Raw genomic sequence first — 22,822 nt, forward strand, 5'->3', positions numbered from 1 at the left:
GATGGATTGGGGACACTGTGGTGTCTGCAATACAAGAATCAGTACTAGGTCTGTGCCCTCATTACAAATTCATTGGTTGCATCCCTATGTAGGCACTGTCACCAACAAAGGCCCTACTTGGTGGTGATTGCAGGGTCACTAGTTAAACTAGCTATTCAAGTGTTCATGCTGTTAATATATTTTGTGTGCATGGTGGAAAGCCAAAGCCAAGCAAATTCCACCACCTTTACACATAGTAAGAATTTATAAGTTACAGCCAGATTAAAATAGCTACACTTAAGTCCCATTGCAACTGACTTATTCTGTATCTAGTCTCACAGGTGACCATCCTGGTATGGTGGTACCTTGGTTCTCAAACAGAATGCGTTCTGGGAGTCCATTTGACTCCCGGAACCATTCGAAAACCAAAGTGCGGCTTCCGATTGGCTTCAGGAGCCTCTTGCAGCCAATCAGAAGCTGCGAAAGCCACACTGGACATTTGACTTAAGAAAATCGTTCAAAAACCGGAATACTCACTTCTGAGTTTTGATTGTTTGAGAGCCAATTTGTTCAGGAGCCAAGGCGCTTGAGATCCAAGGTACGAATGTACTGGTTTCCTGAAAATTCCTTCATGGAAGCACCCTCTGTGCAAAACCTGACAACATGACTGAGGTGGCAGTTTGTGTTTTATTTGTGAAGGAAGCAGGCCTGGCTGTACTTAGATAATTTTACTTATTTACACACACACACCATGTTTGGTATAAAGTTTAATAAATTACAGGTCAAGCTTGAGTTTTCTGTTACAATAGTATAAAAAAACAAAGCTGCATAGAATAACCTACAAATAATTTGTACACATCCTTTGGATTTATAAGATACAAAGTTCACAGCTCTCTTCCAAGCATTAAGGAGTATAAAATACTGCTGTTGGTCTCAGTTTGTGTGAAATTTATATTACTATTCACTGAATAAGCAATCTAATTACACTTATATAAGCTCACAAAAAGGAAGACCCATTTGCTTTCACTGTATTTGTGTAAAAATATACCAAGTGTTACAAAACTTTAAATTGATTGGATTAAAATAGCTAAAACTTATGTGAGTGAAAGAGTGAACTGATCACTGGGGAAAGAGGGTAGTATTCCTAACATTTGTAAACTTTGCAATGGAAAAGAATATGGTAAGAGGCTTTCAGAAGTGTATCTGAGATTTTTAAAAGTCTATCTAATACAGTACTGGAGAAGGTACATGTTGGTCCTCAATGCTCTGAGCTTTTAACAAGATTTTCTATAAAAAGTCAAAACATCAGTTCAAACACTATTCAAATGTTTACAAAATACATATATAATTATTACTAATAATGTTTTACATGTCAGAACACTCCAGATGTCATTTCTTCCTTGCATGATCCCAAGCCACAGTTAATAGAAAGTCATTTTCCAACATGTGCAAACTGGAAAGACCCAGTTCACAAATTATACTGACATGGCCTGTCAAACATGCTTGAGGACGCCTTAAAATTTGTCGCACATGGCTTTCCTTAAAGGAGGATTCACACAATGTGTAACTCGGGTTGACAGCATGCCAGAAATAAATGGGCTGCAAAGTAGCAGAGCGTCTTTTCTTCAGCACAAGGCAGGAATGCACTTTAAGTTCCAATTAGACGCCGATGATCTCAGCTCTACTCCAGGGAACGGCTGTGTTCTTAGAAATATTCCTCCTCTTCATCAAAAAAGCCATTTTCCAGAGCATATGCACAGTCTGCACTTGATACAGCTTGGCAGGCACCTTTATATTCTTGAATTGACTCATAAAGGGAGTATAGTTGACATAATAATGACATATCTAGCTGCCGGAGACCAACCTTGTAGAAGAGAACACACACACATATTAGTATTTATGGCTTAATTTTACTTCTAAAATGCTAGCGCTTGCACATTTTGCTCCCCACAATGACTTCACTCAGAAGATCAGTGTTGTACCTGACAATTACACAATATGAGCAGGATAATTAAATTACGTGGGAGATTCCACCCTGCCGAAGTAAGGAAGAAACAGCTGTGGGGGAAGCTGGAGTATGCAGGAAGCAGCGTGGCAAAACATTCCTGATGCTTAAGTCATGTTACCATGCCCTCTTTAATAGCAGAGGATCTGTGTAACCATAGGTGATACTGCATTAAGGAGAAACCAGATGTGATTAGCACAGACCTGTGTCAGAAGTGGGTCACTGCCAATTTCTTATAAAGTGGGGAAATAAATGTAGTTTAAGGTGCACCTTGGGCTGGTGGGAGAAGGGGGACTGAAACTCCCTCCTTTTTGTTTTTTACTCCCCTGGTGGAAGGTTCTAGTCAGTGTGTCCCTATGGGAGAGAAGCAACTTCATGGGAACGAAAGCATGAATTGAGGAAACATTCAGTGTTCTCTCCCTCCTCCCTCGATATGCTTTGAATTCTACTTCATAGGAAATCAACAAAACCCAATTCTGACAAACTGGTGCAGGGATGACCGCTGTATCAGGCCCAGCTCCACACTTTCATTTGATTGGTTGGCGGGGGGGGGGCAGTTGTCTCTAGCCCTTGTAGAATGAAAATGATGAAGCAAAGTGTGTAGGTACCATTCAAAGCAATCGCTTTGTGAGATATACTATTCCTGCCTTTCAGTGGTTACCCCCCCCCCATACATGAAGCAGAGCTCTGATTCACAAGTGCTCTTGAGAAATTAAGGGTCGATGGGAATAGACTTCCACATTCATTTTGAAGCCATGTTGGGGTCTTTCTTCTCTAGTACTTGTATGACTCAACTGTTCTCCAGAGACTGTCTGCTTCATTCTGAGGGTGCCTGTTCATCTTCCTTGGTAAATAAGTGGTTGTTGCACAAAGAAAATAATTGAGAAATCCAGGATTTTAGCATAGCTGTGATTGGGCAACAACATGTCTACCCCAAAGCAAAAAGTACCAGCAAAGAAAAGAGTCCATTCTCTTTTGAACTCTAGTTTATTTTTCCCCTGAGTATGCAAACTTAAAAAATCCTACCAATGCAAATATAAATACAACCCATCATTACTCTATCCATATTGCCTCAGGGGGAGGGTGTGGTGAGGTTGGGAAAGTGTGGGTTATAGCATCCTTGCAAAAAAGTTGTGTTGCTGTGCTGATATTGCTTGGATAGCGGGGAGGCAGAAGATAATACCGTATGACAACCCTGCAGTGTAGCTCAGTGTATTCTAGTCTCGTAAAAGTGTGTGCCTCTGTTTTTACAGAAATGAAGCTGGGGAGGTGTAGCAGCAACATGGAAGGTGATTGCTTTTCCACTCATGGGGGGAAGGAAACGGGGATTCTTGGGAGCAAGGTGCTGCACTTAATACACTTAAATGAATATATTCATGTCAAAGGATCAACTACTCCTTTTTGCTTAAAAAGAAGAAAAGATGGCTGTTTCACCTTGGCTGGTAATATTGTTGTAGTTTTTACTAGGTATAAATAAATAGCTGTAACATATGCTCCTAAAAGACACTCCTCCTTTAAAACAATGTACGGTAATCTTTACCCAAGAATAGACATCTGAACCAAAATAACTGTAAATTTAAAATCTCTTGTGACCCCCACTGCCAGCCAGCTGAAACACCATGTCTGGTCTTGTACTGAATGAGGTATTGCTAGCCTAAGATTAATTGATGACAGATATACAGTATCATAAGGGGTTTACAAATCATGGAACATGAGTTCTTTGCATGGTTTAGGGTTAGCATTGAGGGAGAACTGAGCTTTTGTGCCTTTAACGGCTATGTGGCAAGCAGTAATTTAACAGGTTATGCCTTTCCTTATATAGAAATCCAGAACTTCCCCATCTCCATTCCTTACACCCCTCATATCTGTTCTGGGGGTTCCCAAAGCAAATTTGGGGAGTGTGGAGGGGGGAAAGAAATGGAGAAATATTTGCACTAATGGAAGCAGTCAGCTGGATACCACCCATTCTGTTGGACAGACATGTTATTCCTGTATGGCCCCCGATTTATCTTATGGTCCTCCACCCTACAAAAGAGAATGCAAATTTGCGTATGACACAAAATGTATGCAAATGTATGCCCTCTTTTGCAAGTAAGGCAAAATCCATAATCCACATGGGCCCAGAAAATCCTGAGTGGGCGTGTCTGCCCCTTGAAGAACACTCAGTTTGATGCTTGCTTGCTGTAGCACTTGTGGAGGGCAGCCAGCTACTACAACAATTTCATCCTATTTACTCCCAGCTTTTCACACAAGCATTTTAAAAGACAGCTCCATCAGAAGCTGGGTAGCTTAAAGTAAGGACAGGAATGAAGTACAAAGCCAGGTTGTTCTGAACGCTTAAAATTCTTGAATTAAATACAGAAACTGCCCAAGGTATAACAAGAGTCTTTGAGCATTTTACAGAACTTCTTTCAGGGCTTACTTCATCATATATTACCCGCCTCCTTCCTTCCTACACAGTAATGGAGAACTGAATGAATGTGAAAGACAAGAGTACTTTGTATTATCTGCACTATGCCATAAATGTTCTTTTTAATGTATTTAACTTTTTGGTCCATAGGACTTCTGTTTTTTAGCCATATGCAACTACCTTCAGCTTATACGGGCAGCTTTTCACAAGGACATTTAGGAAAATAATATGAATATAATCAAACACCTCACATCATTCATTCTTGCCTTTCACACAACTCATGCCAGGCTCCCCCCCCCCCCCAAGTAGAGAAAGAAAAATAGCATAGGCATTGCAGTGTCCAAGATCACAGCACATTATTTTATTCTGCCTTTCAAAAATGATATTACAACCAGAAATTAAGCTTGCTTTTCTCCCCTTAAGGTGGATCTAGTGATGACTTCTCATTTGCCCTTCAAAGCAAAACACTCACCTCCCACTAATGGGCAAAACTAACTTGCAAGGCTAGCCGTGTTACAGTTCAACTAGTTATTCATAAGGAAAACAGAAATGAATCATAGGTAAACAACAACTGCAGGTATTTGTGGGGGTGGCAAGATTAAGAATTATAGGTAAAAGTGGGTGAAGGATGAGCAAGACAAATATGCAGGCTAGGTATCAGAAAAGCAATCTAAACAATTGGGTTTATATCTCTTACCAGAACATACAATTTCTTTTTCTATACAAAAGATACAAGTAAGATTTATAGTGGAGGGTGTGATACCATCTAATTAGGGTTTGTTTGTTTTTTACCTTTGAGATATAATCTCAACATTAAATAGAAACCACACAGCCAGGCTCCAGATTCCATAAATACACCTTCTGACTAGCAATGGCATTAGTGAAGTCAGGAATATCTACAGTTTCAAATTGTAGTAGACAAACTTACAGTAATAAGCTATGCACCATGTACTGCAGATGAGAGTGGTGTCAAAATGCCAGTCAGTTTCTTTGCACTAGCTAATGATAAACAGTGGTGATGGGGATTGACACTGGCATAGCACCAGGCTTACGGGGTGCAATTCCACCAGCAGAGTGATAAAAAATGGGCAGTGTGTCAGGAGGAGGAACAACAGGTTTTCAAAGCTTCCCTAAGCTTGGCTGTGTGTAAATTAAAAACATTCCTACTGAAGCTAATGGAGAGCTAAAATCCACTGCCCCAGCTCCTCTTACTCTGTTTACACACCCACCACCTGGTATCTCCATTCCTCCTACCATGCAAAAGATCTCTTTTCTTTCTCACAAAGACACACTTTCCTCATCAGGGGCTGAATGGTTGCCAAGGGGAGGCCAAAGGTTCACCATGCAAAAGTGAGGCTGGGTGATATGCCAGGAATGCCCATCCTTCCTGTATGTTTTCCTGTCCAAAGGCTGATCTCCGGCCCATGTGCATGGTGCAAGGGCACCTGCAGGGATCCCAGTTATGGGATTTGGACTGGACGCACCAGAGTGGTTCACAGTGGTAAGGGCACTCTAGTATGTGTTTGCAGCGCTGCATCTTATCTGTGTGGTTGGGCAAGGTGATGTTGATGTTTCACCATCACCACACATAATTTCTTCCTTGTGCAGCGAAGCTGAGGGTGTCATCAGTATGCAACATTGTGATTGGTGGGCACTGTCATGAATGCAAAGAGGACATGTGTAAGAGAAGGTGTCTGACTCTAATACTCTGTATTTTAAAGTGATACTTTGCTGTTTTTTGAAGGGAGTTTACAGGATCCTAACATACAGTGCGCCATACGTACACCACATATGGCCCGAGCTAGACAATGCTATGATGCTTTCATGTTCTGTTTCCAAGGACCATGTGCAGACTGATAGCAGTATCCCACAAATACTGCAAAGAGAAAATACCTTTTAATCACATCTTAAAATAGCCAGATTTAGAGTGATCACATGCTGTGAGTATTCATGAGCTGACATCCTAATTCTAAGAAAACTTGTCAACCATTGCAACTTCCTTCCTACAGCAGGAAAAAAGATAGCTCCAGATTACTTAATCAGGGGTGTGCCAGACAGGCATAGATCTCTGCTGCCTTTGGAAGTTTCTTGTTACCGATCCAAAGGAAAAGTTTTGCATACCTAATAATTCAGTCATGTTTCACTAAGAGCAATGTTGCTTGTTTAACCTGAAGCTTTTGTCTCATGAAAGGCATATGTGTACCACTTAAAATGGGAAAACCTTTTAGATTGCGGGTTTTGCAAAAGCTTTTCTGGGACAATGAAAGGATTCATTCTTAACTTGCTTTATAGGTTTATAAGACAAAAAGCCATGCTTGATATTCAAAATGAATCTAGCCCATACTTTGTTTGCTTACATGATCTGCTAGTGTAACAATATTTGAAGCACTTCAATTTTTAGTCGCCTTTAAAAACAAATGTGAATCTGCTGCTGTAAGCAATCTGGTGCACAGCCCAAGTACCAATCTTGTGCAAAGTAAAAGCCCATTAAGCCAATTAACCTACATTTCAGAAGACAAGTCAAAGGTGGGAAAGAAGCAGCCTGCTTACTAGAAGTCACATTCCAGTTTCTGAAACAGAACAAAACACTTCTGATCCAAATAGTGAATATAAAGAACAGGTGTGTGCTTGTACAATATGCAACTATGACTAGAGCGCAGAATGAAAAATTAGTTCTAACTAAAAGAATTTGTAGAGGAACTGAAAGAATGAACAAGATCATTTTTAGAGGAAATAGCTTTTAAGTACGGTACTTTATTTTAGAAGGAAACAAAGAGAAGGACAGAATGAGAAAAGAGTTTTAAAAGGGAAGATAATAGTGACATACTTCAGATGCTATCAAGGTGGGGTTTTTTTTGGTTTGCCAATCTTTCGATTTGAGTTTCTTTTTCTCTCTCACATGAGGAATGTTTCAGTCACAATCCCTAGATAGGTCTTGCATCCATTAACTGCAACTTGGGTAAGCATCACAGGCTTAGGCCCAAAGAATTGCACAACCAGCTCTATGCATCCTTTGGGTTTGTCATTCTAGAATGGCAGCCCCCCCCCCCCTTTACCTCCTGGCAATTCTCCATTTGAACTCCTCAGTTTCACAACTGTTCAAAGGGTAAATAAATAAGTATAAAAATTCCACAGGGTCTGCCCAAGGTCTTCAGCACAGCTAAGGTAGCCATAGTGATTAATAAGCAAAACAGCTTCCAGTTTCCACCTTTATCGCTTTTAAATCTATCTAAAAATAGATTTTATATCTTTATCCCTAAAAAATGTGTATATACGGCCTTTTGGACCTAAGAGGGAGCCCCAAATGCAATTTACAAGAATTAAAAACTCTACAACTAAAAACAGTATTAAAGTAAGAAGAAGAGAGCAAAAAAACGAGTCTGCAACAGGTAAACACTAAGGGCTTGGTGGAAAAGTGTCTTACTGCACATTCCTAACCATATCTCCCCAGAATTGAATGGTGCTTACTGATGGGCATAGTCAGGATTTGGGGGGGGCAGGCCTTTCGTGGGGGGGGGGCAGAACCTCCGTTTTTTGTTGTTGATTGGGGGCAGCTGACCCCCCCCCAGTGATTTTTCCTAAAAAAATGTTTAGGGGTACTGTACTCTCATTTTCCTACTCATATTGAAAAACTGCCCCTCAATGAGGCCAAACAGATTCACAAAATGTTTAGGGGGTATGCGTACCCCTGCGTACCCCCAGGAAAAAGCACTGGCCACACCCATGTGCTTACTCACAGGCAAGGGCTTAGGACTTGCCCCCTCAGCTGCCCACCTAAAAGAGGCCAATCTCACTTCCTTTTAGGAAGCAGATCCAGCAACTGGGGTGCTGCCACCTCTTGCTATCGCAGTAGAGAAGAGCATTTGCCTTTTTTTGCGCAAGGAGCTGGGATGAAAACTCGAACCCTGCCTGCCACAAACAAAAGGTTTCCTTTCCACCGTGTGCATCGTACCGGCATGCGCGCGAGGGGAGCAGAAATCGCCAACAGCCTTCCGGCGCCGGAATTGAACTCTGCACGCGCTCAGAGGCGACGTTCTCGTGCCAGGCCCCGGGACTCAAAACTGAGCAGTTTTAAAAAGGGGGTGGGGCGGAAGACTTGCACCAAGCACAAACACGCAAAAAAAGAGAGCAAAAACTGGCGGGTGCTCACCATCTCTTTCCGCAGCAAGGCCAAAGCGGCGTCCAGGTTGGGAGGCTTGGGCGGCCGCGGGGATCCCCTTCCCCCTCCGCCGCCTCCGCTGCGGCTCAGCTCGTCCTGGATGCGGGACTTCTGCGCGTAGAGCCGCTGCAGGTCCCGCCAGCGCCCGCCTGCTCCGCCCGGGCCGACCCCGCTCGAAGAAGAATTCAACAAGCCGCTCAGGCTCTTGGGCAGGGGAGGCAACCCAGACCCGCCGCCGCCGCCGCCTCCGGGCAGCCCCGACCCACTCATGGCACCCGGCGGGGCAAGGCGGCCAGCCGGTCCCCTCAGCCCAGCTGAGCTAAGTCTGCCGCGAAAGAAAACAAGAGAGCCGCCTCCGCCTCCTTCTCTCGCCGAGAAAAGCTCTCTTCTGTTCGGCTCCGCTCGGGGCCCGCCTCCCTTCTGCCGGCCCCGCTCGGCCCGCCCTCGCAACAGGGACAGGCCCTGGAAGGGAGAAAGAGGCGGGCTCAGGGCGGGCCCGAGAAGGAGGGAAGAAGGCACAATAGACGCAAAATGGTACCCGAAACACTCCGGGGAGTGCCCGGCGGCGGCCGGGAGGGGTTCGCTTTCTTCAGCTAGTCATAAAGCGGAGGAGCAAGGAAGGGGGGTTAATCGGGGCTGCTGAGAAGGAATAGCCTAGCAAGAGAGTGCAGTTTAAAAAAAGGAGGGGGGGGGGAGGCAGTTTGGTCCAAGCAGTGGCGTAGCGTGGGTTGTCAGCACCCGGGGCAAGGCAAGTAATTTGCGCCCCCTAACCCGTGGATTTGCGCCCCCTAACCCTAACTCCCAGATCTTGCGCCCGGTGTGGCCGGCCCCCCCTGCACCCCCCACGCTACGCCACTGGGTCCAAGGTAATTTAAGAGCTGTCGTAAATAAATAAGGAAGGCAGTGGTTCCAAACCCTTTTTGGCCATGCCCCACCTAAGCATCTCTGAAATCCTGATTCCCCGTGACATATAATTCTTATTATTCAAAAAGTGAACTCCTATTCACGTGGAGGAAGGCTAAAATGCCATTAAATGTTAGTAACTCATTCTCGAATTGCCCCCCTCAAAAATCAAATTGCCCCCCCGTGGGGCGTGTGCCCCACGTTGGGAACCAATTAAGAGCTGTGAGGGCGGGGAATGTGAATGTCAAACGTTTTCTTAATATTATTTGTTACTTTCAACAAGGTGGCTCACGGGTTGTTTTTTATTGCTTTTATAAAAAGAAACCCAAGGTAAGGAGAAAATAAAATATAGGCCAGGCAGGTCTGAAGTAAAAGATGAGGGAAAGAGGTGGGTTTTTTTTGAAATATCTAAGGCAACCGTCGCGCCCTCAAGATAATTTGGACTAGAAACACTCATCTGATCCAGCTACATTTGCAGGGCACCAGGTTGGGGAAGATTACCGGTAATCTCTAAGGTGTTATCCTGCGCAGGATAGCAGCTCTTTCTCTTCAGTGGAGGGGCATGCAACACTGATTAAAAATTTCTTCAGTTGGGCATATATGAGGTAAATCAAAAGGGGATTGAGGTGGGGAGGAATATAAATTAGATGTAATGGTACCAAAAACACATGAAGGTGCTAAGTGAGTAGCTACTTTCCTTTAGCAAGGATTCCTTTAGAAGTTGGGATTGTGGGAGTGGGGGAAGAAATAAAATAAAACGGGTGTTGCCTGTGTGCATATGGGTGATGTTATATAAGCATTATGCCTTGAGTATTGATGTGTGAATAAATAAACAATACATTAACAACTAATATAAATAAGCAAACAAAGAAAACAAATAATGCTAAATAAATAAATGAATGAATGGTGCTGGGGGAAAGGGGATTATTCCAAGTTGACTATTCCATTAGAAGGGAGTGTTTGAAGTAGGGCATGATGTGGGTAAGAAATTAAAGTATGTTGCCTTTGACAAAGCAACATGCAATGCTCCAACTAAAATTGTAGAAGAGAAGCAATTACATCTGCTTCAGGGAAATAAAAGGGCAAGTGTGACTCTGAATCTTTTTATGCACATTTAGCGTTCAGTTGTAAGTATGTGAAGCAGGACCCAACTTTCTTTTCTTTTAAAGATACCATGTTGCATCATCTTTCTACCATGTGGACACTGTCACATTTGCTGACTAATCCCACAATTATGTGAGAAACTTCCTGATAAATTAGACTGTTCTACTAGCCAAGGACTGCCTAATTTGGCAGCAGCTGTCCAAAGAAAGGCAAGTGAAAATATCTCTATACTGTATTATTTAAAGTAGTTGAATGTGGTACCATGTCATCCAAGTTTAAATTGTTTACGTTTGGCCCTGCTTTGCTACTTGAGATCTCCCAGCCTGTTTGAAAGCAGCAAATTACTAAACATGGGAAACTTTTCTAAAATAAAAAGTTATTAAGAAAAGATCTAAACAGAAAATGAAAGGGAGCTAGTAAATCTTTATGAAGGCTTTCCACTATTTTGGCATCACCACTGAAAAAGCTTTGTAAATTGTTAGCTGAAATTGTTTTTAATTTGCTGCGTTGCTTTAAAATCTGCAGTATTTACTCATTTTTTAATTTTAAATGTAAACTGTAATATAAAATTCAAAAATATATTTTACTTTATCTTACAACAAATAATTTTGGATTAGGTCACTGAAAGCAATCCCAGAGACAACAGTGTCAATGTTCAGTCACAGGAAACAAAGGAAACAGGATTTCAATGACACATTTGGAGCCCAGATGTTTTGGCACATGAAATAGATAAAAGTTCAGGAAACTGTTTTCTAGGCTGAGTAAAATATGCATGCAGCAGCATAGTACTTTCATAACTGGGCATTTCAGTGTACCTAAATGAGCAGCTAGATTGAATGGATATTGTGAAAGGAATAGTGAAGAAAATGGAAAGAATATGCAAGATAATAGAAAAAAGTGAAGGTGAAGCCAAGTTTGTTGTTTGATGTTTGTGTCTCATCCCAAGGTGAGATATGTTAGCAATTTCCTCAGATTTTCTGGAGGCAAAATGCTTTATGCAAACCATTTCCAAATAGTTCCTTCCCTGTGCCACCACTATTGTAAGCATGACTCTAGCCTATTTTATCTATTCCATCTTTAACAATATTCATCAATGCTACATCTGCATTGACAGAGTGCCCCACCATTATATCTGAGGCTTTGTGCAGCTGTATCTGTCATCTAGTGTTGTGCAGGCAGAGTGGGGCTTCCAATATATCACATTGCCTCTCATCTAGTGTAACAAGTATAGGACTGCATCCATAGTGCATCAAATGAGCATGTGGATTGGCTGTTAATATTAACTGATATAAATACATTTGTATTACCATTTTTGGTCCAAGACATAACCTTGATGCAACCTATGCAATTCTATGTGTTGTGTTCATTCCTACAACTCGGACGTAGTTGTTACAACTGCTTCAGAGCAGAAAAATAACAACTGCCCACAGAGCAACTGAGTTCTCCCATTCCCTTCAGAGCTTTAAACTAAATCCTGAGAGGGATGGAGTCGATATTACAGATGACGGGGAAGCACCTGATACTGGGGATAATAGCTTCATTGATGCACAGGAAACTGAGGCAGTGCTACAGAAACCTGATAACTGGCAAGAAACTACAAGAAGGAAACAGCTGGAGGGAATGACTCATGGTTTCAGTTGTCTCTACCAATGCACAGAGTATGGGAAACAAGCAGGACAAATTTGAGCTCTCAATACAGTATGGCAAATATGACCTAATAGCCATTACTGGAATGTAGAAATGGTATGGTATATATCAGAACAAACAGACCAAACAGGAAGGGAGGAGGAGTAGCATTATATGTAAAAGATGTGCACACTTGTGAAGAGATCCACGACTTGGAGCATGGAAGGCAGATTGTGGGTGTGTAGGATTTGTAGGAGAAGGAAACAACACTAGCCTTACTGTGGGTGTCTGCTATAAACCTCCAAGCCAGACTGAAGCCTTCCTGGAGCAGATTACCTAACATTCAAAAAGGAGAGATATAGTAGTTTGGGAGACTTCAACTACCCCATATCTGTTGGAACACAAACTATGTCAAGAATTCCTCCATTGCCTCACTGACAATTTCATTTCCCAAAAGGTGGAAGAAGCGACAAGGGAATAATCTATCTTGGACCCGGTTCTCACCAACAGGGGAGAACTAATTGATAAAGTGGAAGTACTAGGAATCTTGGGAGGAAGTAATCATGTGCTACTGGGTTTCATTATACAAGGGCAGGGGAAAGCTGAGTGCAGTCAGACATTGTCATGGACTGGCTGGATGCAGAGAAGTAATGTGAGGCACTAGCTGGGGAACTCCCAAGGGAACCTCCAGGCAAAGAAAGCTCAGAGCCAGGGGATTGGTGGTTGGACAACAATGAGAAGAGAAGACTGGGAGGAGGAGGTGTCAGAAGCTGAAGAGGTAACAGGGTTTAGTGAACAGGAGGAGGCTCTCTGGCAGAGTGCAGTTGTGACTTCTGATGTAGAAGCAAAGAGGAGGTAAAAAGGCTGACTGGAGGCAGGCTGCTGAATAAGCCAGAGTATCTCCCCTTCCTGCTGTGACTACCCCCCCCCTCCCAAAACACACAGAGAAATGAAGAGGGCAAAGCAAAGAGAGGCAAGATGCCAGAGCCTTAGGCTGCTGGGGAAGGAACCAGGGGAGGAACCTTAGAAAGACCTACTGGGAAGAGTTGCTGTGATCACTACACCTGCACTATTTTAGTTTCTTTCAATAAAGAGTTAACTTCACTCACACCAGTAGTTTTTTTTTAATTGCTGATCTCTGACTCTGGCTCATGACAGCTATGTACTCTGGAGATATGATAGCCATCTTCAAATATTTGAAGGGCTGTCACATGGAAGATGAAGCAAGCTTTAGCATTGCAGGGGGTTGGACTAGATGACTTTCCAGATCCCTTTCAACTCTACAGTTCTATGATTCTATGATGTAGTGTAATTTCTTTCCAGACATAATTACCCTCTCCATTTCCGCAGTCTCACTTTACACAAATGAAAGTCACTGGCAGATGCAGGGAAGTGCTCAAGATAACTCTGTCAGGAAACAGGACATGGTTTACAAAGTGGGAGCAGGATAATTCAGCACATTTGTCCAAATCTCTTGTCTGTGGAGCCAGCTTTATTGATAGCCAACTAGAGCTGAGTCAAGAGTGTGAGACAAAGAGCTTTATTTCAAGTGAGTTTGTTAGTATAGAGGCAAATGAGCCATCAAAAACCTCAGTTAGCATATCTGTATCCTTCCTGCCTTCTTGCTATGCTATCTTGGCCCCCCATCTCCTGAGACTAAGACAGTATAAGAACATTCTTTACATAATATATATTTACTTAGTTCAAGGGCCAAACTAGTAATTACAGCATCATGACCAACTAGGATAATTTCAAGACATGCAAATTGGAGATCAGGAGGCAGGGAAAAGTAACTGAACACACACATTCTCTCCATCCCACGTTCCCCTTTAATATTTTTTTTTCAAGACCTGATAACACTGCCAAATAAATTATTAGGCATCTTGCACACACTTTTATTTTCTAAATACCTTAATTCTCTGCCAGCATTGGAAATTCAGTTTCATTGTATTAAACTAGATTGCTTTTATTGAAGGATTATCTTGTTCTGAATGGAAATGGAATTTTTCACACCATAAAAAATGTTGTGAGCCATACATTACCAATGTTATCAGTAGCCTTTAAAAGTATGGTTTGAAGAGTTGGGTGGTTTCAGGGGGGGGGGATGAGCCTCAATATTATTCATTGGAAATATGGTACTTCAACTCAAACTTAGTCTCTTTCCTGTTTTGAGAGGAAGCTGGTGGCAGTTCTATCAAAGTCATTAAATAGTCTCTTCACTGTTTATGCAGTACAGTTCTATGTACGTTTGCCCAGTAAGTCCTACTGTATTCCACTGAACTACTCCCAAGAAAGTGTGCATAGCATAGCTTTGCTGCAGCAGCGTTCTTTGCTGCTTCAAACCTGTACACACCTCATAGGCATAGAGTTGGAAGGGAGGAGATAGATAACATCCTATGGTCAGAACTCTGGTTTTTGACTGGGGGGGGGATTATCCACGTACTGTAATGGTTTTAAAATTCTGAGTTCAGATGGGCTTTTCTTGCTGTTTGTATGATGTTCTGTTTCATGGCTTTTTATCATTTGTACTTCTTTTTTTAAAAAAACAAACCAGAAAATAGTCAAGAAATAAAAATAAATAAATGCCTACCCTACTTTCAGAAGGAAATGGGGTGGGGGACACACACCATTGCATAGTGACAGCACAAAATCTAAACACAATATTAGGAATTGGTCATTTAACAGTTTTAACTAAGCCTCTTTTGCTATTTTGGAAATGTAAACATTATGGGTGGTAATCAATGCTAGTCCTACAATGCTAGTCCTGCCTAGAGCAGATCCACTGAAGTTAATGGACATGACTAACTTAACCAATTTCAATGGGTCTGAGCAAGACTCAACTGAACACAACTCTAAGCGATGTTTCAAATCTTCCTGGAATTCTCTCCCCCTTCCAGAACCTTTGGTGGAAACCAGCTATTTTCCTCTTCAAAACGACAGCTATTGCAGGACCTAGTTTGCTAGCTATGTAGCAACAAGCTTCTTTGCTGTCAACAGTACAGGTTGATTTACAGTAGCAGACTTGGAGAATCTGATTACCGAAAGTAGATGAGCAAAAAGATAAGAGCTGCAGGGTTTAAAAAGGTATTTGTCTCATTATCCTAGTGACGCTGAGCAGACTTTTCTCTTCAGGGAGGTCTGTAGCAAGGACCAGGCTTCTATGCTGAGCAGAGGTTATCTGAGGTAGAAGCGTAATCTCTTAAATCTGTAGATAAATTACATGCCAGAAATTAAATTTTACAGAACAAGGTAACTGCTGACCCATAAAGGAGTAGAAGGATGATTGGTTCCCCAAAGCAGAGACTGTTATCCTAAGTCCAGTTATGCAGAAGCACTTGATTTGAGTTGGTTTGTGTGCATTAGGACTAATGGCTTGATCCAGAGAAGTTATTTCATCTGGAGCAGCACAAACAGTGATTTGTGTTGTTTCAACTGAAGCAACACCATGTATATTGTGGAACAGAGCCATGCAGCTCTACAGTACCTGTCATTAAAACTCATGATCTTGATCCAGCTGAAGTTAAGCAGTTTCAAGCCTTATTCATTTCAATAGGTGAAATTTCAGCAGGTGCTTAATGCTGCAATTGAAACAACAAGAACAGCAAGAGCAATAATAACAATAATTATATTTATATACCACCCATCAGTCTGGGCTGCACCAGCCACTCTGGACGGCTCCCAACAAAATATTAAAAACAGAAGAGAAAAAAAATCAAATGAATGAAACTTAAAAACAATTTTTAAAAATATAAAAGGGAATAAATCTGTTTAAAAGAAACAAAACACACTTCATTATTTTAATCACTGTCAGCTATCTATATATTTATGTTGCTAATATTCAGATTTAAATATCAGTTAACATTCCCAAATTATATATTGAAGGGGAAAGTGTTCTTTTAAGAATTAAAGATTGGTTATCCTCAGTCCTATCACTTCTATATGCAGACATCTCGGTTCATTCTGGGTTATGTATTTTGTTCTTCTGACATGGACTTGGTTTACTGTTATTGGGCTCTCTCTGTGTGTTTTGGAAATGTGCCGGCTTTGGAATCATGTCACAGCTGCTGTGCTTTTCCCTTCACAGAGGAAGCTAGCTAAATTATTTGCATAGGCAGTCCCTTAATTTATCTTGTCTTGGTAGCTGCATTTGTCTCAGATAAGAAGTAGCATCTAATGGAAGTTGATTAAGATAGTGCCTTTTAATATGCACAGACAAATTTCAAGGCATGCATTAAAATGTAAAGCCTGCATGGATATGGCTCTATGCTGCATGTGTGCATTTAGTGTTACTGCTGAGTAATAAATTAAAAGTAGTCCTAAGACATTGACCACTGAAAAGACAAGCTGCTTTTTAAAGCAAGCCAAACTTTTCTCTTTGTGCATGGCTGTGAATAAAACATCAAAGCCCCAGTTGCAGCTTTCCTGTGCATACAGCCCTTTCTTGAAAAATAGGTAATTCTTTTATTAGGATTAGTTATTAGAACCAGTTATTAGAATGTTGGATTCAAACTTGTGTCAAATGAATCCCTCGGGCAAACAAACAAACAAATGCAGTCTTTCATGTCTGCAGAAATTTCCTGGCCTCAAGACAGAAAACAAAAGCTGAAGCAGACAGCTCACTTATAAATATTAGGGGGGGGGGAATAAATCATAAATTTGAGTTACAGTTTACAAAAGGTTTTCCCTCCTCTTCAAATTTACTGCAGCTCTTGTGCATCATAGATTCAGGGCCCAAGGTAAATGATTCCAAGGGTAATGTTTAACTGCCCCTTGTCATATTTTATGGAGAAATGTCTGGTGAATTGGAGCAGTTGTTGTAAGCCTGGGGCCCACAGGTGCCAGCTGAGGCTCCCTGTGTCTCCCTAAAAAAAAAAGCATCTCTTGGAGTTGGGCTCACTTCAAAGCAAAGTGCTGACCTCCAACCACCAGCATGCTAATATCCCCAGAATGCTCTTGGCCCCATTTGGGCTCAGAGGTATTTCATAGTGGACACTTGCAGACAGCACCCAGCTGTCCAGAAAAAGAGAGACAGAGAAAATAAACACACTCTTGCTGCCGCCTAATAAGTGGAGCAGTGGGAGTAACTGGGAGAGTAGGAAGTGAGGAAGGGGGTTGGGAAGAGGACAGCCACAGCAATGCTGTCAGTGTTATGTGGTCTCATCTAGCTGCCCTGCATAAGTGCTGGGTAACCACAGTCTGCACAAGCTGCAGCCTCTGAACCATCTTCAAGGGCAGCCCAACACAGAGTGCATTGAATAATCCATTCATAACATTATTACAGCATAGATAACTGAGGGTAGGCTACCCCTGCCCAGGAACAGTCGCATATGACAAACAAACTTGTTTCTACCAAGGCCACCTGTGCCTCTAGCGACAGTTTTGAATTGACGATAGCCCTAAGCTATGTAGCTGTTCCTTCAGCCCCATCCAGAACAGGCCATCTCCCTAATTCCTGAACTCAAAGAGTCTCCTATCCATAGTGTCTCTATCTTATCAGAATTCAGCCTCAGTTTATTGGATCACCGCTGCCTCCAGGCATCTGTCAAACACTTGCACAGACTTCCCTGATTCAGATGGAATGAAGAGATCTTAGCTGTTACCCACATACTGATGACACCCCACATCTCTGGATGACAGTTCCCTGCAGCTTCACATAGATATTGAACAGCAAGGGGGGCAGACTAAAACTATGTGGGACCCTGCAGCATAAACTCCAAGGAAACCAACAGGTGTCCCCAAATGCTACTTTCTGCAGGTAGGAATGGAACCACTGTAACACACAGGTGCAAACTTCTAATCTGCAGAGACACTCCAGAAGGACACTGTTGGCAAATACTTCCAAGAGATAAAGAAGAATTAACAGGGCAACATTCCCAGATAAATGCAATCATTTAAAGCCACTGAGGCTGTTTCAGTGCATACCCAGGCCTGAAGCCAGACTGAAACGAGTCCATGTAGTCCTCTTCATCCAGACATGTCCTGCCACATCCATTTCTTAGGCAAGGGGCGAGAGATGGTTGTGTTTGACTGGGCATTAGTTGTCTAAGAACTCAGGGTCCAGGGAGGGCCTTTTCAGGAGGAGTCATGCTGACTGCTCTGAAGAACAGAGTGGTATGATTCTCCCCTGTAACAAGGCTTTAATCACTCTATGGACCCACTCAGTTCCTCTTTGCTAGATCTTACCAGCCATATTGGACAAGGGTCAAGAGAGCATGTGGTTTGCCTAACCCCTGAAAACATTTGGTCTACATCCTCATGCTGCAATAATTGAGCCCACAGATCTCATTCAGACTAATTGCCTCTTCAGTTCTGCAACAACCATGGTGTCAAGTTACGTTGAACTCAAAGTGCTTCACAAATGTATCACAGCACCGAGTGGTGAACTGTTGCTACTTGAAGGCTAGATTTGAGTAGTCCACTCACCATTCAAGAAAGCTCTGCTGGACAGTTCACTGTGATGGAGAAGTACACCTTCTTTGCCTCCACCACTGCCATATAGTGAGTGCAATTTGGTTGTAGGTCACCCAATCTTTAGACGTCTACGGTACAAGCCCATTTCATTGCTCATAGTCCCTAAGAAAGCCAGGAGCTTCTCAGGCTCCTTGCACTTAGAGCACACATTTAGGCGTGATTGTGTCAACGTCTCTACTTGTCTCATTATTCCACAACAAGACCAGGAGCTCACCAGGAGTACTAGTCACACTGGCTGGAAAATCCCCCTTGGATTCCATAAAACAAGGGTGGGTGGGTAGGTATAGAACTATCTATTTATCTACTGTATATCCCAACTTTTAGGATTAAAGAATAAAGCAAACAACAACAACAACCCATCAATAACAATAAAATAGCCCAGCATAACAGCATAGCTTAAATTATTCTTTAAATCATGTGAATGGATCCAGGTTAATAACCTTGAAAGCACAATGAAAGTGGGCTTGCCAAATTTCCCTGGTCAGAGGATGTGGGAAAGATTCTACAATTTAGCAGCTGCTGCAGCAAAGGTCCAAGGTTTATTTTTATTATAATGAGCTTGATCCTGGATTCTTCTGCAGTTTCCACACAATCGTTAAACGATACAATATGGATTATCAAAATGTTTTAAAGCAAGATTGTCCCACCAGAGCACTTTTGGAAATGGTGGTATGAGGGTAAATTCTCTAGCTTCTCTGAAATTGTGGTACTTAGGTTGCAATCTTGTGTATACTTACAGTTGAACAACTCTGAGTAAGCATGCATAGGACATCACTGCATGGCCCCACTGGCTTGTAGCAGCCCCATTTTTAATGTGCATATATATGCTTGTTGGTATAATATAGCTGGAAGGGAAAATTCCACCAGGTGCAGCTTATGCATTTACCCCAGAACTTTGAATGATGGAAGACGCATGCAGCTGGTGGAAATATTCTTTCTGATACAACCTCTATGGGACAAGAGACATGTGTCTTTTATTGATGCATTACCTGCTTATTTATGTCCCAGCAGTAACTATAAGACCTTCTGTGTTAAGCACAACTGTCCTTGGACAAATCCAGCTGATAAATCATTTTAACAGCCCTGGACTTCTCTGTCACAATTATTTATGATTAAAGGCATTTATATACTTCATTAGAAACAACAGCTCAGGACGGTGTGCAACAAGAATACCAAAACAAAAACACAAAAATTAAAACCCAAATTTTACAGTATATTAAAAATCCATTTACAACAGCACAGCACCCTTTGTAGCATAAACAAGTCAATTAAAATATTCACAAAAAGTCTGTTAATGAAAGTTCAACCAAGACATGGGTAATGATGCTCAGATGGCATCTGCCTTGCTTTGTGGTGGAGGTGATTCTATCTAAAGGCTGGGCACCACAGTAGAAAAGGCCTGCCCCCTGGTGGCTACAGTACATACCTTCATAGGTGGTGAAGGAGCCTGGAAGTTTAGATCTGCAGAGCTCAGGCCTATGTGGAGGAAGGTGTTTTCTCAGGTAACTGGGCCTTATATGCTAATAGCAACACCTTAAATCTGGTTCAGTAGCAAGTTGGCTATCAATGCAGCTCCTTGAACAGCAAAAATGTAAATGTCCACAGGCCACCCCAATCAGCAACCAAACCACCAAGTTCTGCATCAGTTGCAGCTTCAGGGCCAACCTTAAGATAACCCCCTACATATAGTACATTGCAATAATTAGTCTTGAGGCTACCAATACATGGATCATTGTGGTAAGCCACAATGTTAAGGAACATTATCCAGGAACAGCCAAAACTGATGAAAGGTATTCCTGGCTGTTAAGCTCACCAGAGCTTCCAGCAACAGTGATGCATGAAAGACTACCTCCAGACTGCATAGCTGATCCTTTAGGGAGACTACAACCCCAACCAGAACAGGCAAACTCTGATTCCTGAGCTTGGGAGCTGCCCACCCACAGCATCATTCTTGCCTGGATTTAGCTCCAGCTTATTGGCCCTTGTCCTTCCCAATGCTGCTTCAAGATATAGGATTTGCATAGCCACACCTGGCTCAGATGAGACAGAGAAATACTCCTGGTTATAAACAGTGTTCTGATGACCCTCTGCTCCAAATTCCCCAATGATAGCTCCAGTGGCTCCATATAGATATTGAAAAAGCATTTGGGACAAGGTGGTATTCTATGGGACTGCACAGAGCCAAGGAGCCAAGAAGTAGTCACCCAATGCTGCTTTCTGAAACTGGCCCTGCCGGTTGGGGTGGAACAATCATAATGCAGTGCCTCTTACTCTCAATCCACAGAGACAATCCAGGTAAATGCCATTGTTGATGGTATCAAAAGCTGCTAAGGGATCAAGAAGAATCAACAGATTCTTCTTCTTCTTCTTCTTCTTCTTCTTCTTCTTCTTCTTCTTCTTCTTCCAGAATAGGAAGTTTATGTCTCAGCCACTGTAGTAACATGGCAACTGAAGGAGAAAAAGCATTCCCAGTACCCACTTTCTTTCCCAGTACCCACTTTCTTTCAGCCAACTGCATTAATGTGACATGAGGTCTGACAGCTTGGGCCAGAAAAGCCTTTAGTCCTCTGGCAATCCTTTTCAAATGGCTGTGTTGGTTCGCATTGGAATCTCTGCCAATGTGTTGGTTCACCTCTCCCCTTGCATCCCTCCCCTGATCTTCATAGATGGCAACAACAGCATGTCTTAGCTAATTTCAATTCCCTTTAGGCAGCTCCTCTCATCTCAATTTGCAATAGCGTTATGGACTGATTGCTTTAGACCAGGCCCCATGTGTTAACTCACCCAGCAAGAATGAAGCGTTTTGTGCCTTTTGTTATTGATGTCAAAAACAATAAGTGAGAAACAAATGATTAAGCAGAGGAAAGAGTGCTAAATTGTAATCTTGTCAATGAAATAATGCATATAAAGAGAGAAAGAGTGCACTAAAAATAATATTTATTACGTATAATAATGTGGCAGCTATACATTTCAGCTAAGAGTCAAATTATTTTTCACAACGGATTTCTGGTAAATGCTTGAATTTATTTAAAAAATCTAAACCATACAAAGGATTAAAATATTGTAGCAAAATTGAATAATATGTGTGTGTTGTATGTGTAAGAATCTAAATTTAAAACAGATAAATTAAACCTTAGCATTTCTGCTTTTATGCAACCTATTCCATTGTGTCTCTCTAGGAAGTTCACAAGAAACAAAAACCAATAAAATAATAATAAAAGCCCCAACAATAAAAAATATTCAAACAGTATGGAACAGTAGCTTAATGGTTTGCATAAACACAAGCCAAAAGGGCCCGCTTTAGTACAAAATCCAAAAAAGGTAGTTAAAAGACTCTGAGAACAGAAATGTCTTTACTTGGTACAAAAAAGAAAACAGCACAGGTGCCAGGTGAGCCTTCTTGGGGAGGGCAAGCCATAGATGGGGCACCACCAGGGAAAAGGCCCTGGTAGTGTAGTGTAGTGTAGTGTAGTGTAGTGTAGTGTAGTGTAGTGTAGTGTAGTGTAGTGTAGTGTTCCTTCCTTCCTTCCTTAAAAAATATTTATCAGCTGACTTGTTGTTAGCCAACATCTCAAGAAGGATTCCGTAAATACAGAACCATATACAGAATAATGGGGACGCGGGTGGCGCTGTGGGTTAAAGCCTCAGCGCCTAGGACTTGCCGATCAAAAGGTCGGCAGTTCGAATCCCTGCGGCGGGGTGTGCTCCCGCTGCTCGGTCCCAGCGCCTGCCAACCTAGCAGTTCGAAAGCACCCCCGGGTGCAAGTAGATAAATAGGTACCGCTTACCAGCGGGAAGGTAAACGGCGTTCCGTGTGCTGCGCTGGCTCGCCAGATGCAGCTTTGTCACGCTGGCCACGTGACCCGGAAGTGTCTCCGGACAGCGCTGGCCCCCGGCCTCTTGAGTGAGATGGGCGCACAAACCCCAGAGTCTGTCAAGACTGGCCCGTTCGGGCAGGGGTACCTTTACCTTTTATACAGAATAATAGCAAAGTATAAAACAGTGGCAAAGAATAATGCATTTATGGCTGTTTCTGAGCCTTACCGTATTTCTTCAGGTTAAAGCATTCCTCATGATGTGCATTAAACAGCTGTGACACTGGCCACAACTAGTTTCTGGGGTGGGGGATGCTACTTTTTATTGCTAATGATACTTTCAATTATTT

General features: G+C 42.3%; 1 protein-coding gene across 1 annotated transcript; it reads right to left on the bottom strand.

The window, feature by feature from the left end:
• Window positions 1–733: 733 nt before the first annotated feature.
• On the bottom strand, window positions 734–8,968 carry FAM89A (family with sequence similarity 89 member A). The gene is made up of 2 exons (XM_082217046.1): window positions 8,545–8,968; window positions 734–1,843 (listed from the first exon to the last, which is right to left on the bottom strand). Exons 1-2 carry the CDS (start codon window positions 8,821–8,823, stop codon window positions 1,685–1,687), a joined length of 438 nt encoding a protein of 145 aa, XP_082073172.1. The 5' UTR covers window positions 8,824–8,968; the 3' UTR covers window positions 734–1,684.
• Between the last annotated feature and the right edge of the window lie 13,854 nt (window positions 8,969–22,822).

The sequence above is a fragment of the Podarcis vaucheri genome (genome assembly GCF_965113315.1).
Source record: "Podarcis vaucheri genome assembly, chromosome: 3".
Taxonomy (NCBI): domain Eukaryota; kingdom Metazoa; phylum Chordata; class Lepidosauria; order Squamata; family Lacertidae; genus Podarcis; species Podarcis vaucheri.